A 15,798-nucleotide genomic window follows, 5' to 3' on the forward strand; every position below is an offset into this window, starting at 1 on the left:
TATTTGTTGTATGGAAGCATTGTTAGCTGTACATGTCTGCCTGGTATGGTTCATCTGACTTTGACATTTTTTCAGGGTTCATTGGTCTTTGTTTAGTTATCTTGGTTAATGTTAAGTTTATGTGACAGTTGTAATAAAGCTTTATACTTAGGACTACGTATCAACATAATATCAATGATTAGTAAAGAAGGCAAGACATTTCAGCATGTGCAGTCTTGTATTACATAAGTCTACATTGTTTATAAAGTATTTATACATTTAAAATTGGAAAAAGCTGGATTTCTTTGGCATGAAAAGTAAAACTTGCTAGAAGCTAATTTTCAATTGTAATTAGCTAATACTATATTTTTTATAGCATATGAAAATAGGATGTCACTTGTCTGGCCTGAAATGAGGAAGTAAAATATCACCTATATTGTATAAGAATGTTGTATTTTGTAGATCTTTAACAACTCTAGGACTAGTAATATCAGCTCTAGCTGACCAGTCAGCAGGGAAGAAGAAAGATAAGTTTGTACCATACAGAGATTCTGTTCTAACATGGCTTCTCAAAGTAAGTTATACAACCATCTTTTGTCAGCATCTTTTCATTAAATCATAAAAAATGTGAAACAGTTGAGATTAATAGGCCTTTAAGATGGACTGACCAAAAACCTATAGTAATCATGTTGTGTATGTTCATCTGTCCATTCTTGATTTCTGCTGTTTATCTGTCAAACCCTCTTGTAGTTTGATCATAAAACTTTATCGAATAATTTGCTCCTACTAGAAGGTGTGTTGTTAATAAAAAAATGACTATTTACACATGCAAGGAAAAAAAACTTTATTTAAGGTATAGGTTAAGCAGATAAACAAATAAACAACTCCAATTTAGCTTCTGCAGTATAGTTATCAAGTCATTAAAATCTGACACAAAATGACCCAACATTAAATAAGAAAAAACACAAAAAAATAGCAAAACATTGTAAGTGACGAAAGGTATGATGATGCACCTTATCTTAATTTTATAACCAAAAAAAAACCAACAAAATTATAGTCTGTCAGAGATACTAATTAATTTCAAAAGTTACCTCATGTAAAAATTGTAATTTCAAAAATCAAGGTCTATGTGAAGAAAATGATGACTAGTGCTGGAAATTCAATAGTAGAGGTGCACCACTCTTACATAGCCTGTGGTGAAACCTGATATTCAACATCTAATGTATTGATAATATGTATGCTTGTTACAAGACTATTTTACCCTATTTAAAGGGAGATAACTTTGATTTGTAAAATAAAACTTTGTTTTTCAGGATAATTTAGGTGGTAACAGTAAGACTGTGATGGTAGCAACACTAAGTCCTTCTGCTGATAATTACGAGGAAACTTTATCTACACTTCGTTACGCTGACAGAGCCAAACGAATCGTAAATCATGCTGTAATCAATGAAGATCCAAACGCTAAAATTATACACGATTTGAGATCAGAACTAGAAAATCTGAAATGTCAATTAAATGAGGCACAGGTTTGTATAACTTATTAGCAATTGTCTTTGGGCGAGAGCTGTCTATATTAAAGCTGTTTGATTGCTATAAAACACAAGTTCTAAACATTGGTCCTTAATTAATTCAAGAGTTTAGTGAAGACATTACGAGTTTACTCAGATTGTGAACTTTCAGTTTAGAGGTTTAATTTCTGTCCTATAAATGTAAAGAGGAAAAAATAAATCAAACAATAAAATTAACTGGATAAAAACGTTTGATGGGTGATCTAATGAGTGAAATTATATCAACTTTGACACACTCCAAAACCTGTGATTAGTATAGATGGTACTCTCATTTGACTGGGAATTACACATCTTATTGTTTTACAAACCTTTGACAATGTTTATAAATTTTTTTTGCATAATAGATATAAGAAGATGTGGTATGAGTGTCAATGAGACAACTCTCCACATCCAAGTCACAGTTTGTACAAGTAAACCTTTATAGATCAAAAGAGGTCTTCAACACAGAGCCTTGGCTCACACTAAACTGCAAGATATAAGGGGCACCAAAATAACTATTGTAAAACAATAAGTCAACATTTCTTTACAAATATATTTTATATTACAGAGTATGAAAGCACCTAACTTAAAAGAAAGGCTGGAAGAATCAGAAAAGATCATGAAAGAAATGACCAAAACGTGGGAAGAAAAATTAAAAGAAACAGAAAAAATACACAAGGTTAGTTGCTCAAAATAGTTATTGTGATATTTTGTTATAACTTGTATGACTTCTTGAAATGAAAAGCCCTATACTGAAAAATATAATATGCAGGATTTTGTTTTGGATTTCATTGGCTATCATTGTGAGTCCAAATTTTCAATCTACTCCCCATTCGAAGTTATCATGGAGCACAATAAGTATAGCAGTACCTATTAGTAAGTTAGTAAGTTTATCTGTTGCCATGGTAAGAGATCATGTGATATCATCATCAAAAATGTTAATGTCACTAAATCATGAAACAGTCGTCAGTGACATATTTCTATAACACAAGTAAATGTAAAAAAAATGATCAGATTATTTGAAATTAAATTCAGATGTATGTATTCTCTCAGGTTTGACAGAGACATGAACAAAATTGATCTATTTTGGGCGGTAAGAGGGAAAGTATGATTTCAGTTACAGCTTTTTTCTGGTCATTTGAACTATTATAAAGAAATATATGCAATGCTTGTTTCTTTCTCGACACTTCCTTGGTACCTCAAACATGTTGCTGAATCATCGTCTTCTATGGATGAGAAAAATCAAATGCTTGACACTTTTAAAGTTCTTATACCTTAATTGCCAGATATGAAGCCTTGGCTACTTTCATTTTACAAAATTCAGTTGCTTTCTAGATATTTCACAAGTTTGCAAGCCACAAATGCACCAGTGGAGCCTTGGCTTGGACTTTACAAAAATGTGAACCCTTGGATTTCTTCTATTGTGTATACTACGAAACAAGGACTTTGAGAGCACTATTAAAAATATCAAATGGCATTGTCATTTACTGTACAGTACCTATGTTGAAAATAGGAGTGAAAAAATGGCATACCTGCCGACTGTCACTATTTGCGGGGGATTTCCCCCATGGAGGCTCTAAAATTAAATTTTTATGCCCCACCTACGATAGTAGAGGGGCATTATGTTTTCTGGTCTGTGGGTCCGTTCGTCCGTCCGTCTGTCTCGCTTCAGGTTAAAGTTTTTGGTCAAGGTAGTTTTTGATGAAGTTGAAGTCCAATCAACTTGAAACTTAGTATACATGTGTCCTATGATATGATCTTTCTAATTTTAATGCCAAATTAGAGTTTTTACCCCAATTTTACGGTTCACTGAACATAGAAAATGATAGTGCAAATTTCAGGTTAAAGTATTTGGTCAAGGTAGTTTTTGATAAAGTAGAAGTCCAATCAACTTAAAACTTAGTATACATGTTCCCTTTGATAAGATCATTCTAATTTTAATGCCAAATTAGAGAATTGATTCACAGTCCACTAAACATAGAAAATGATAGTGCGAGTGGGGCATCCGTGTACTGTGGACACTTTCTTGTTTAAGGAGCAATTATGTCCAAAATTTTTACAAAACAATTAATTTTACAATGAATTGAGGCCTATAAAAGTATGAAGAAGCCAAAAAACAACATTACACTGTATTTGAAGGCCCCTTGAAGTTTTTTCTAGGCGTATGGCAGCCATCTTGCACGCAAAACCCCCATGGGCATTTTGAAAACTTGGCAGGTATGAAATGGCTGAATTCCTACTTTAATTTATTGCATGGCAATGTAACTGGTCATGCATGGCAAAGTTACTCAAGTTCATGGGTAATGTGAATTGTTGTTAATTTAAAAATTTGTGGACTGTTAGACTTAAACTTATGTTAAAGAACCAAAATCCTCCACAATACTTATAGAAATTTTATGATTTATTGTAATTATACCCCTGTTCAAAAAAAACTATAAATAATGTTGTATCCCTGCCTGTTTGTGCAAATGTCTGTCTGTACCATGAAATTTCTGTCACATTTTTTGCACTAAATTTTTTGTGACTTCATGTTTATTGGCCTTTTAGAACTTGCTATATATTTTTTTCCTGTAGTCTTTAATGAAGATGCTGTATATTTTTTTACTCAGGAGAGACATGATGCTTTAGAACAGATGGGTGTATCGGTAGAGAAATCTGGTATCAAGGTAGAAACTGGAAAATATTTCCTGGTCAATCTGAATGCTGACCCCTCGCTGAACGAATTACTGGTGTACTATCTTAAGGTAAGCAGTATTTCTGGTCAATCTGGATGCTGACCCCTCGCTCAATGAATTACTGGTGTACTATCTTAAGGTAAGCAATAATGTTGTCAGACTAGAAAACACAATGTGTCATCCCTGGACCAACCAAATATTTGTTGTAAATGCTTAACTTTGTAGGAGCATAATTTTGGTTTGAAAAATTTGTGATATTCCAGAAGCACAGATGCAGACATGGGGAGCAAACTATTACTGATACAATAGATCTATTTTTAAAGGCAGTGCTTTAAGGCCTGACTTTCAAGTCATGAGGTTCATCTTTCCTTACGCAAATCTTTGCTGGGGGTCATTTTGCAAGAAATAGATCCAGAAATGTTTAAATTTCTCCTCTACTTTTTGTGGCATGAAATGGTTTTTGTTCCCTTCATTTACATTGGGAAATAAAGAAACGATCAGTGTGTATTGTTCGTTTTAAAAATCTGTTTATTAATGTGTCTTTTGCATTATAAGCAGTCAATCTGATTACAAACTATCATTATTTGAATTCCGTGTGGAAAGAGGTCCGTTCAATTTCGTGTACTATTTGCGATCTAAAGATATTTTGATATCATTTCACTCGTTAATATAACATGATATTACAATTAAAAGTCGACTGACCGTGAATTATGTTGCATAATATACAATTTAAAGTATTTTTGTACGTGAAGCAGTATGACGTTATAGTTATTTCGGTCTCAGTTATGTAAAGTATGAAATTATCGTTCCTGAATAGGGTTCCACTAATTAAAGACAAGAAGCGTCAAAAAGTGATAAGAAGCGACAATAAAATTAATATAGCGATAAGAAGCGACAATACAATTAGTTTAGTGAGAAGAAGCGTCAAGAAGACTATATAGCGACTATACTTAAATAAAAAAATGTCATTGAAACAACTTATTCCCAATAGATATTAAAAAAAAAAAAAAACATGCATTATTTTTTATTATAGGGGCGGTTATAAAACATTTTTTTATATTACTGTACATTGATAAATAAAAATATGTTTTTATTACAAAGAAAGGGATTGTCTAGTTTTTATTAGATATAAAAAAAAATATGTTTTATGCACACGCGTAAAATTGGCCATCAAAACAAAAAATTTCCAATTTCTTTTTAAAGAATATATTGAATCAAAACCATGTAATATCATTTCCTTTCTAACAGTGAAATTCTTCTTTTTCATAGGTACATATTTGATAGGTGTAGCGTCACCCTATCACATCAAATGAGAATAGCCTCGTGAGAGAATTACGATTCGCTTGTCCCTTGTTAGAACCTTCTTGTCGCTGTTTGTCTCTAAAATTTTTATTGTCTCTTATTAGTGAGACAGTCAGTTCCGTCCTTAACTTCCGTTTTTGCACTGCAAAACAACCACACAATTAACGATGCCTAGTCCTTGTTGGTGTTTACCTGCGTGTCATTTAAGAGGAGGACATGCATTTCTAAATGACTTAATAAGAAGGAAAAGTTGGATCAACGCCATGGCTCAAACGTAGATTGTCACGTGCGATGCAATCGTAGAGCCCATACCAATCAGCTGTTGTTTGCAAGGCACATTTTACTGAAAACGACTACGTTCAGGAAACTATTCATGGTAAAACTTTATTTTCTTTAAGAAATATATACTGTTATTTATATAATCGCCATGCAAGTAAACCAAAGTATGTTTGTAACCGCAATTATCGTTTTAGAATAAAAAGGGGGGGGGGGGGGGGGGGTGAATTCAAGACGTCATAATTTTTGGGATTACGATTCAATATCATCTGTTTGACATTTTTTGGTTAATACTACAATTGTATGGGTTTTCTACAAGAGATATATATTATACTGATAATTATTTTAGCAGTAATTTTGTTAATTTAGGTAGTAATGACAAGAATTCATGAGCTATGCCTCGGGCTTTCTTGAAAAATGACAATGTAAACCAGAGGCGGATTTAGGGGGGGGCCCAGGGGGCCCGGGCCCCCCCCTTTTTGGGAAAAAATTTGGTTGCTCATATAGGGAATCACTGAAGCGTGACTGGAGCGGGCCCCCTCTTAGGTCAGTCAGTGGGCCCCCACTTATGAAAATTTCTGGATCCGCCACTGTAAACAGGAACAAAACATTGACATGAATGATGCTCTCCACCTATGTTATAGTTATTTAGGTATGTGTGTTGCACACGTCTTTCACAAGTTTCAAAAAAGCTAATGTTTTAAAACTTTTTTCAGGGCACAAACCCACTTTAAAGAGACTTGTCTACTGCCATTCCCATCCTATTTTCTTGCACCATTTGTAAGCAAGAGACTGAATGGTTTGCAAAATTAAAAATCAGGACGGTGTCCCGTTAAACCAAAAGAACTAAACTGGATGAATATTGTAGGAGAAATCTAGAGGAAAGTTTTAATTTGTGAAATTGGGTTTCCTGAACAGACATTCATCCTGCAGGAAAAATTTATAACTGTCCACCACTAACTGACGAGCTAATGTTGAGCTTCACAGATGGAATTACTCAAACACCATCAATGCCTATGTTTTCAGCACAGATTTCACAAATCATGACACAGCTGTGCATTTTTTATACCTGTTAAGAGTCGAAAACTAAATTTTATTTTTATATAAATAAACATATATTGTGTCATTTTAGAACTTGTATTTTGCCAAAGGATGCATGAATGAAAGTAGTGAAATTCATTTTGCTTTGATATATGGATTTGAATTACACTTGTTCATGTTATTGTAATGCATATAAAAATAAGGAGATGTGGCACAATGTAAATATATGATATATATTCTGTGAGTTTATCAAACTAAAGGGAATAAGAAATGGGTATAAGCAATAACAGGTACTACTGTACAATCTCCAACAATGAGAAAAACTCATACTGTAAAGAGAATTTCATATTTACAAGTTAGTTTTGTTTTTGCATTGAATAATTTTCTTCTATTGTCTTAAAAGCAAATATGGGAAGTGGTTAAAATGCTAATGAGACAGCTATTATGGCCACCAGATGTCATTGTTACCTTGATTAAAAACTCCTTTTTAGCTCAGCTGACCTGACTCGTCACTTGGTTTCATTGTCCATAAACTTTTACAAAAAATCTTCTTTGAAACTACTGTGCCAAATTTAACCAAACTTAGCCAAAATCATCATTGCGGTATCTAATTTAAAAAATGTGTGGTTTGACCCGGTCAACCAACCGAGATGGCCACCATGACTAAAAATAGAACATACGGGTAAAATGTAGATTTTGGCTTATAACTCTGAAACCAAAGCATTCAGTGCAAATCTGACAAAGGGTGAAATTGTCTCTTCAGTGAAGATCTATCTGCCCAGGAATTTTCAGACAAATCTGACAACCCATTGATGGATTGCTGCCCCCGAATTAGTAATTTGAAGGAAATTTTGCACAGTTTGGTTATTATCTTAAATATTATTATAGATAGAGATAAACTGTAAACAGCAATAATGTTCTGCAAAGTAAGATCTATAAATACATTGTAAGTGAACATGACCAAAATTGTAAGTTGACCCCTTAAAGAGTTATTGCCCTTTATAGTAAATTTTTAACAATTTTCATAAATTTTTGTATCTTTTGTTAATTTTTAAAAAATGTTTTCAATTGTAAATACTGGGCCATGTTTATTATAGATAGAGATAATTGTAGCACCAAAAATGTTCAGTAAAGAAAGATCTACATACACATTCCCATCACCAAAAACACAATTTTGTCATTTTATATGTGTCCATTGTTTAATATGCACATAGACCGTCCAAGGTGAGTGACACAGGCTCTTGAGAGTCTATAGGTCATTAATACCTGTAGATTACTTTATCATGTTTATACTGAAAAATAATTTTGCTTGGAGGGAGAAGTTAAAAAAAGTTCTGTCTTCAAAAGAGTTGATATGTTACTATGTACATTTATTATTATGTTACTTGATGTTCTAGCAATGCACACAGTACGGAGACTAGTCAATCTTTGTGAATTATTTTTCATAGGATAGGAGTAATTGAATATGTGTATATAATCAATAATTAAAAATAGTTTTGATTTACATAAAAAAAAGAAAAGTTCTTATGTCTTAAAAATGCATTTCATGGCGAGGTACAAAAAATATACTGTAAACAGTAGACTATAGATATAGGTGAACTAGGTACAAGAGAACTCTAAATCTTAAACACTACAAACCACCTCTGTTCTATGGAAGATAATGATATGACTGGACTAGAAATACACACAACCTGTAATTAACTGCCTTTACAGCGCTTTCGCGCTTTGATTACAAATACAATATATTTAAAATCTTTTTGGAAAGTTTGCTATAGCTTGCTATTGCTACTTTCCATAGCCATCGGCCTCAAACTTATGGTGACAGATTATCGCCATTTATTCTGATCCGAGATAATTTAGTACTAGTACTAGTGTTTGAATTCTGATTCTTGGAAGGTTCTTTTAAAATTTTGAGTAACTTCTCATTCGTGACAGCTTTAATAAAAAAGAATTGAATGTTCACCGACGATTCAGATGAATTTAACTTCATTTTGAAAATGAGTATCTCAAACACTACATCGCGGATCTGCCATACGCTGAAGAGAAAATCACAAGAAATCTACGCCAGATTGCGTCAGTTTCATTCATGAAAATTTCATGAATGAACATTTTCCGCTCTACTTTTACCTGTTTACTATGTAGGTACGTAAACGTGGTAAAAGCCCGAGAGTATCGAAAAAATCGGGAATGAGGTGCAAGCCGTCGGATAATTGACAAGTGATAATGGTTTGTTATAACAAAACACAGGTGATAGAATATAAAATACTCGATAATTATATGTCTAATGTCTAATGTCTCAGTAATGGACGAGTACAGGTAAATACGGTACCGGCTTTCATAAAAAAGAATAATTTTAAAATGCATTGTTTTTGTCTAAACATCGATCGAAATGTTTTGATGCCAAAAATCATTTGAAAACTTTTAATTCCGTTATTTAAATACATTCCAATGTGGATATAAGGGCCTTCACTCGTTCAGCATGCTCAATTGGATCAAACTGACAGCAGAAAAACATTGACCCAACGTCAATTCTTCTTCAGTCTTCTTCCAATAATTTACATCATACCACCTCTGGTGTATTATCGCAAATTAGTATAATATAGCATCCATATTAAAAGCAACCAGCCTACGGTCAGCATCTACTTCTTGAATAACATAGCTCAGGGTATGAAGACAAGTGCTGTAGAAATGATTAAGGTTCATGAAATTATGATGATATGTACCCTTTGGCTTAAATGGCTGCATTTCACCTCAAAATTTATAGATTACAGACAAACATGTGCATAGCATGCCCTATTTAAATAGAAATTCAATTGCTTTGTCATACAAACATAGAGGCAATGATTACCATAATATATCAAACAAATGGCTTACAACAAAACATTTATGAATCTAGCGTATATAAACCTTTTATTCATGTGGTCATACTGCTGTCATTATGCTCCCACCGTATTGAGTTTTATCCTTGTTCTTCTGTAAGTATGTACATTCTTCCCTTACTTATAAGTACCTCCGTATATATCCCAAAAATCGTTTCTATTCTCTTACTTTAGTTTGCCTGAACCAAATTGTATGAAACTGATACGCAATGCTTATAACCACAATTCACAAGTCAAGTTTGAATTTTTGTTGCGTAACTTGTACCATTCTAGCATTTAATGCTACTTTACAAAAAGAAAAGTTGCTGGAAATTTAAGTTTCTGTTCTCTAAGTATAGTTTGTCTTAACCAAATGTTATGAAACTTATACACAATTCTCATTACCACAAACACTGATCAAGTTTGAATTTGTGGATTTATTTTTACTGCTCTAGGGTTGTGCTTTGTTACAAATGAAACCAGATGCTCTGCAGGGCACAGCTTTATACGACCGCAGAAGTCGAACCCTGAACAGTTGGGACAAGTATGGACACAACATTCAAGCTTGATACAGCTCTGAATTTGGATTGCGATCAAATTGTTGACATAACATATTGGTTTCTGACACAAAACAAATGTCAAGATCTTACAATTCTATTGCACGATACTGTACAATTAGAATGAATACACAATGTTTATTAACCCATAATTCAGATCAAGTAAAAATTTTGGTAGTGTCACATTTACAGTTCACGAGTTTATAACGTTAATGCTAGCGAGGGCATCATTTGAGTCCCATGGACATGTTCCCTATTTTTGATAAAAGCCTTTAATATAAATTCACTTTCTTTACATGCAGTTGTATTGATTTAAGTTACTGTAACTGTCTTATTTATAAGTAAGGATGCAGTATTTTTTGCAAAGAACCAATGCTATCCAAAAGAGTTCAAGGAATGAAAATGTATTAATAACTATAGGCCACAATGAAGGTCGTCAATAATGAGAAATGTTTGTACCATATACATGTAGAAAGCTTTAACAGGCCCCGACAGAAACATGTGGAACAATTTAAACAAACAAAAAACTTACGTGTTAACTTAATTTACTTAAAACAAATATGAAGGCCCTTGAAGTTGACATGGCATGTGTACTTAAAGAAATTAACAGAGCTTTCTGCATGTATATTTCATTATTTGAGATCTACAGTCATGACAGTTTAAGGTTGCAATCATGAGAAAAATATCAAAACTTTTTATGATAAACATAAAAAAGTGATTTTTTATGATTACTGAGGAGACAATGGTTTAGTTTAAAACATCAAAGCTGTGATGAAATATATATTTAAAATAATACACGTCTATAACCTTTTTGGAATAATACACAGCTAAAGTTGCAAACTTTCCAGAGGTGCTATCCAGCACTTTGATTAAAATTTATTTGTGAAAACCATAAATTGTTTTTGCTTGAAATGATAAACCAGAACACTTATATTATCTAGAGGTTTTAGTTTAAATATATATTTACAAATATAAATATATCAAACTTCTTAAACCCCTTCTCTCCTTCTCTCAATCATCCTTAATGTTTATCCTATGAATTTACCACCTTCTTTCTATCAAACACTCATGCCATTAGGAGTACTATTTGCTATGTGTGATGCATTAGTTTTACACAGAATACTGACACTTTAAATGTTTCTTCCTTTTCATACTGTGATGCACAATATAAACATTGGTTATTCCATAATTGTGTAAAGTGCATTTTCTGAGTTTTCCCATGTGGGAAAAAGTGGGTGGAAAAAAGATAAATAAAGAGAAAGCATTGATTTACAAATTTGAAATGGGAGGCTGATTTATCCTACAAAAGTTAATAACTGATATATAAGAATACATTAAAACTACTTTGGTTGTCGAACTTCCAGAAATGTACTGCATCACAAGAGGTGACAACTAAAATAATGCAGATTATCTCCCCTCATTTGAAGATGATTATCTCCCCTTTGACTGTTAAGAAATATTGAACTAGTGATAAATTATATCCCAGGAGAATAAAATCTAATATAGTATATGAATTATGTCACAAAATAAGCGTGATTATGATGAAATACAGTAATTTCTTATAAATATTTATGGAATCCTGTAGTGAAAAGATTTTTTATTTACAATCAAATTATATTTGGTTGGTGATAAAATAAATTGTGCAACTTTGTCATCGAAGATCAGTTTTCTACGAAAAAATCAATACACAATATATTTTAAATCATAGTTTTTTTTTAATTTCAATTTTTATTTTGGATAAAATGTTTTCAGGTTTACTTGAATGAATAAATAAAATATATATTTTTTGTAAGAAAGTGCAGTTTTGATGTAAAAGCCCATTCATTTTCTGTCACACTTTAAAAGTTGAATTGGGAATTCTGAATTATGATAATTTTAAATAAATTCAAAAATTACTTATGTCAGTCATATTTTTATTGGTTTAAGATTTTAATATGCTAATATTAAACATAAACATTTGGGGTAAATTTTAGGCAATCTAAAACAAACTGATATTAGAAAAAAATTATTTCAATCTAGAACAGTAAAAGATTTTAATTTTATGATAGAAGCAGCATTACAAAAATATTCATTTGTCTGCAATTTTGATCTTTGCATTGGATACTGAATGAAATGTATTAATTATGCTGTATATTTAAAAAAAAAAAAAAAAATTATCAGAATGTGTTCTTTTCTTCTTCTTACAGATCAATATACAAGATTTCCTTACACATTTGTTGCATATTCAACATACTGTCATCGAACTTATTTAGAATTTTAACTTTTTTTTACATTTGAATATCTTTTAATCTTGTATAATAATTGATTATTGATTTAAATTCTGATGGAAAAAAAGAAGGAATAAGCAAATTTTATGTGTCGGATAGGTGATGAAAACCAAGACATCCTATTAGTCTCTTCATGTCCATTTTTATAATTATTTGATGACCATCTATGTGTTGGAAACATTTTTATTGATTAGCAAATAAATTTGTCTGTGGTCTGTATCAATAAAGTTTTTATATAGAAGAGATAGGATTCAATACTTTATACAGAGTAAAAGGGGGGGGGGGATCAAGGGGAATATGAAAACCACTTTAAAGAGTAGGTCACAATGACCTATATTTAAGACTTCATTTATTCCAGCATCTTAAATAATTGAAATAAGGTTTAGTCTTTAACGTCTTGTAAACTAATTGACAGCATTTCAGCAAACTTGTGCTGATTCTTCTCTGCGACATGCAGTTGTGTGTGTTTTAGGGGACTGAGTTTATAATATCTAAATTTGGAATTTGCCATTTTGTTTTGTAGTATAAGTAGATTGTAGGCAACACAAACTGTTCCTTGAAAAGTTGATTTGCTTTTCTTGTAATGCAGATATTATGCAAAGTTTGAGAACCTCTGTTTGTTTGTCATAAAATTGATATAATTTGTTGAAATTGAATGTGTATTACATATGATTGCAAGAAATTAATTTTTAGAATAAATGGATAGAAGTCTAGATTCTCCATACAAATCGAATATGAGTCTTAATAAAAGTTAGGAAAGCTGTAATTTGTAAACTTTATGCAAATATTCGAACTAAAATCTAATTCATATTCTTTTCCCAACTATAGTTTTAAGCACATCAAGGGTGTTCTTACATTTCTCCACTCAATACTGTTTAATATTTAGACTTTAATTGTTAAAATTTGATAAATTAGAGTTGAATTTTGACCAAAAAGAAATTAGATCAAACATGTACTGATCTTTTTTAAAAAGAAACTCATCCATTAAGGGAAAGTATACATAGACTAAGAATAAGAAAAGTTGTATTGGTTTTCTAATGATAAATGATAGTTTGACCCGTTAGTGTTAGATATTATTTGATTTTTGACGAACATTAATCATAATTGTGTCTGATCTCTAGCTGGGAGGTGTTACTTGGTACATCAAAACAACACATTTATGTGATTTTCTCCATTCAGTTTACAAGGTCCTAAAGGGAATTTTTAATGCTTGTAATTTTTCATGAAAAATTGTTGGTGGTTTAAGGGTTAATTTTCTGCATCTTATTGAATTTTTCATTAGAAAGATTTTATATGATATTTTTTAAATACATAAATTTCAAGGGAAAATTTCATAGGAAATAATAAAGTTAAAATTCTGCATTTTATTGCAAACAACAGTAGACAATTTTGCTCACATTTCTTCACATTTAATGCACAGTTTTCAGATAAAGCTTAAAAATGAAATTAGTAAGTGTATACATTTTTCACATGGAAATACACGTTTGACAGGATTTTTAAAAATTTTTGTCGAGCCTGCAACTTTTGTTGCAGAAAGCTCGACATAGGGATAGTGATCCAGCAGCAGCGGTGTTAGCTAATTTCTTAAAAGATTTATATTTTAGAAGGTGGAAGACCTGGATGCTTCATACTTTGTATATAGATGCCTCATGTTACGAACTTTCTTTCAGTCACATGTCCAATGTCCTTGACCTCATTTTCATGGTTCAGTGGTTAAAGTTAAGTTTTTGTGTTTTGGTCTGTTTTTCTTATACTATATGCAATTGGTCTACTATATTTGGTGTATGGAATGATTGTAAGGTGTACATGTCTAGCTGACAGTTGTCATCTGACCTTGACCTTATTTCATGGTTCAGTGGTCAAAGTTAAGTTTTTGAGTTTCTGTCTATTTTTCTAATATTATATGCAATAGGTCAACTATATTTAGTGTATGGAAACATTTTATGATCTATATGTCAGTTGCACAGGTTTTATTTGACCTTGACCTCATTTTCACAGTTCATTGTTAAGCATTTGTGTTTTGATCTGTTTTTCTTAATTTATAAGCAATAGGTCAACTATATTTGTTGTATGGAAGAATTGTTGTCTGTACGTGTCTGCGTGACATGGTTCATCTGACCTTGACCTCATTTTCATGGTTCACTGATCAATGTTAAGTTTTCTTGGTTAATGTTGAGTTTATGTGAGCGTTGTAATAAAGCTTTATATTTCAACATAATATCAATATCAATGATTAGTAAAGAAGGATGTTTGCACTCTTGTTTTCATGGAAATTGAAAAAAGAAAACTCACATAAGATAAAACTGACATAGATAATTATATTTGAATTTCATGATATTTCAATGTTAAATATCAATGAGAGTAAATAACTTTTTGCAAATACATGTAACATAATTAAATTCAGTTATTACTATAGCACATGTATTAGAGCCCTTTGTAATCCTATTTAATCCTGTTCTTTAAATGCTGGGATTTTGTGCCTACAATATTTTACCAACTTTTATAATAAACAACTAGCTCCTATTTTAAAGACCAACCCACCAGTTAAGAAGCTTCAAAGCCAACCATATTAAAAATTTGTTTGAAAATGATGACTTCTAATTATTCTGATATACTTCTTGGCATACTCAACACATAGAAAACTTACTAAATATTTGAAGAATTGGTCAATGAAAGACAAATGAAAAAGAATGATGATTCACTGGTTAATAGATAAACAATATAATGATCAAAATTATCAGTAATTACTACAGGGATCTTTTTCATTAGCTATATACTATAGGGTTATTGCATGAATATTGGGAAATATTGTCCCAAGTAGAATTTTATATTGCACGAGCTTGCAAGTGCAATATATGTTCTTCGAGGGACAATATTCATGCAATAACCCTTTTATTGTATAGTAATATAAGATTTGAAAGTAAAAATTGGTTTATACTAAAATTTTGTTGTTGATGACGTAATAAATTTTGATGATTTATTGCACCAGTGCAATATTACCATTTATTGCATTGACCGAATTTAACCCAACAGGATTGCTGAAAAAAAGACATACAAAAAAAAATCAATTTAATTTATTGAAAGTAAATAAACAACTCTTGTTTTGTTGACATTGTGATATTAAAGACATGATTTGAATAAAAAGCGTTATAATTCTGTGATTGGTAAACAAAGATCCCCCTCAACACTTAATGTTGCTATTTTGTAGAAAATGACATCTTTATAGAAATCCAATTTACACAGTTTTTCTGATCGCTCCACGGCCACAAGTTATATAGTATTGATTGACAGCTAAC

General features: G+C 31.6%; 1 protein-coding gene and 1 long non-coding RNA gene across 8 annotated transcripts in view; both read left to right on the forward strand.

The window, feature by feature from the left end:
- Positions 1-15,798, forward strand: part of LOC143053927 (kinesin-like protein KIF13A) — a 175,486-nt gene that overhangs the window by 107,650 nt on the left and 52,038 nt on the right. For all 7 annotated transcript variants that reach the window (XM_076226727.1, XM_076226730.1, XM_076226731.1 and 4 more), the window contains exons 10-13: positions 442-553; positions 1,293-1,505; positions 2,095-2,205; positions 4,136-4,270. In XM_076226727.1, the coding sequence (XP_076082842.1) occupies positions 442-553; positions 1,293-1,505; positions 2,095-2,205; positions 4,136-4,270 (571 nt within the window). The remainder of the gene's footprint in view (positions 1-441; positions 554-1,292; positions 1,506-2,094; positions 2,206-4,135; positions 4,271-15,798) is intronic.
- Positions 4,512-6,905, forward strand: LOC143053929 (uncharacterized). Its single transcript, XR_012971507.1, has 2 exons — positions 4,512-5,879; positions 6,496-6,905. It is a non-coding gene; the product is annotated as an uncharacterized LOC143053929 (long non-coding RNA).

Source organism: Mytilus galloprovincialis, chromosome 12, assembly GCF_965363235.1.
Source record: "Mytilus galloprovincialis chromosome 12, xbMytGall1.hap1.1, whole genome shotgun sequence".
Taxonomy (NCBI): domain Eukaryota; kingdom Metazoa; phylum Mollusca; class Bivalvia; order Mytilida; family Mytilidae; genus Mytilus; species Mytilus galloprovincialis.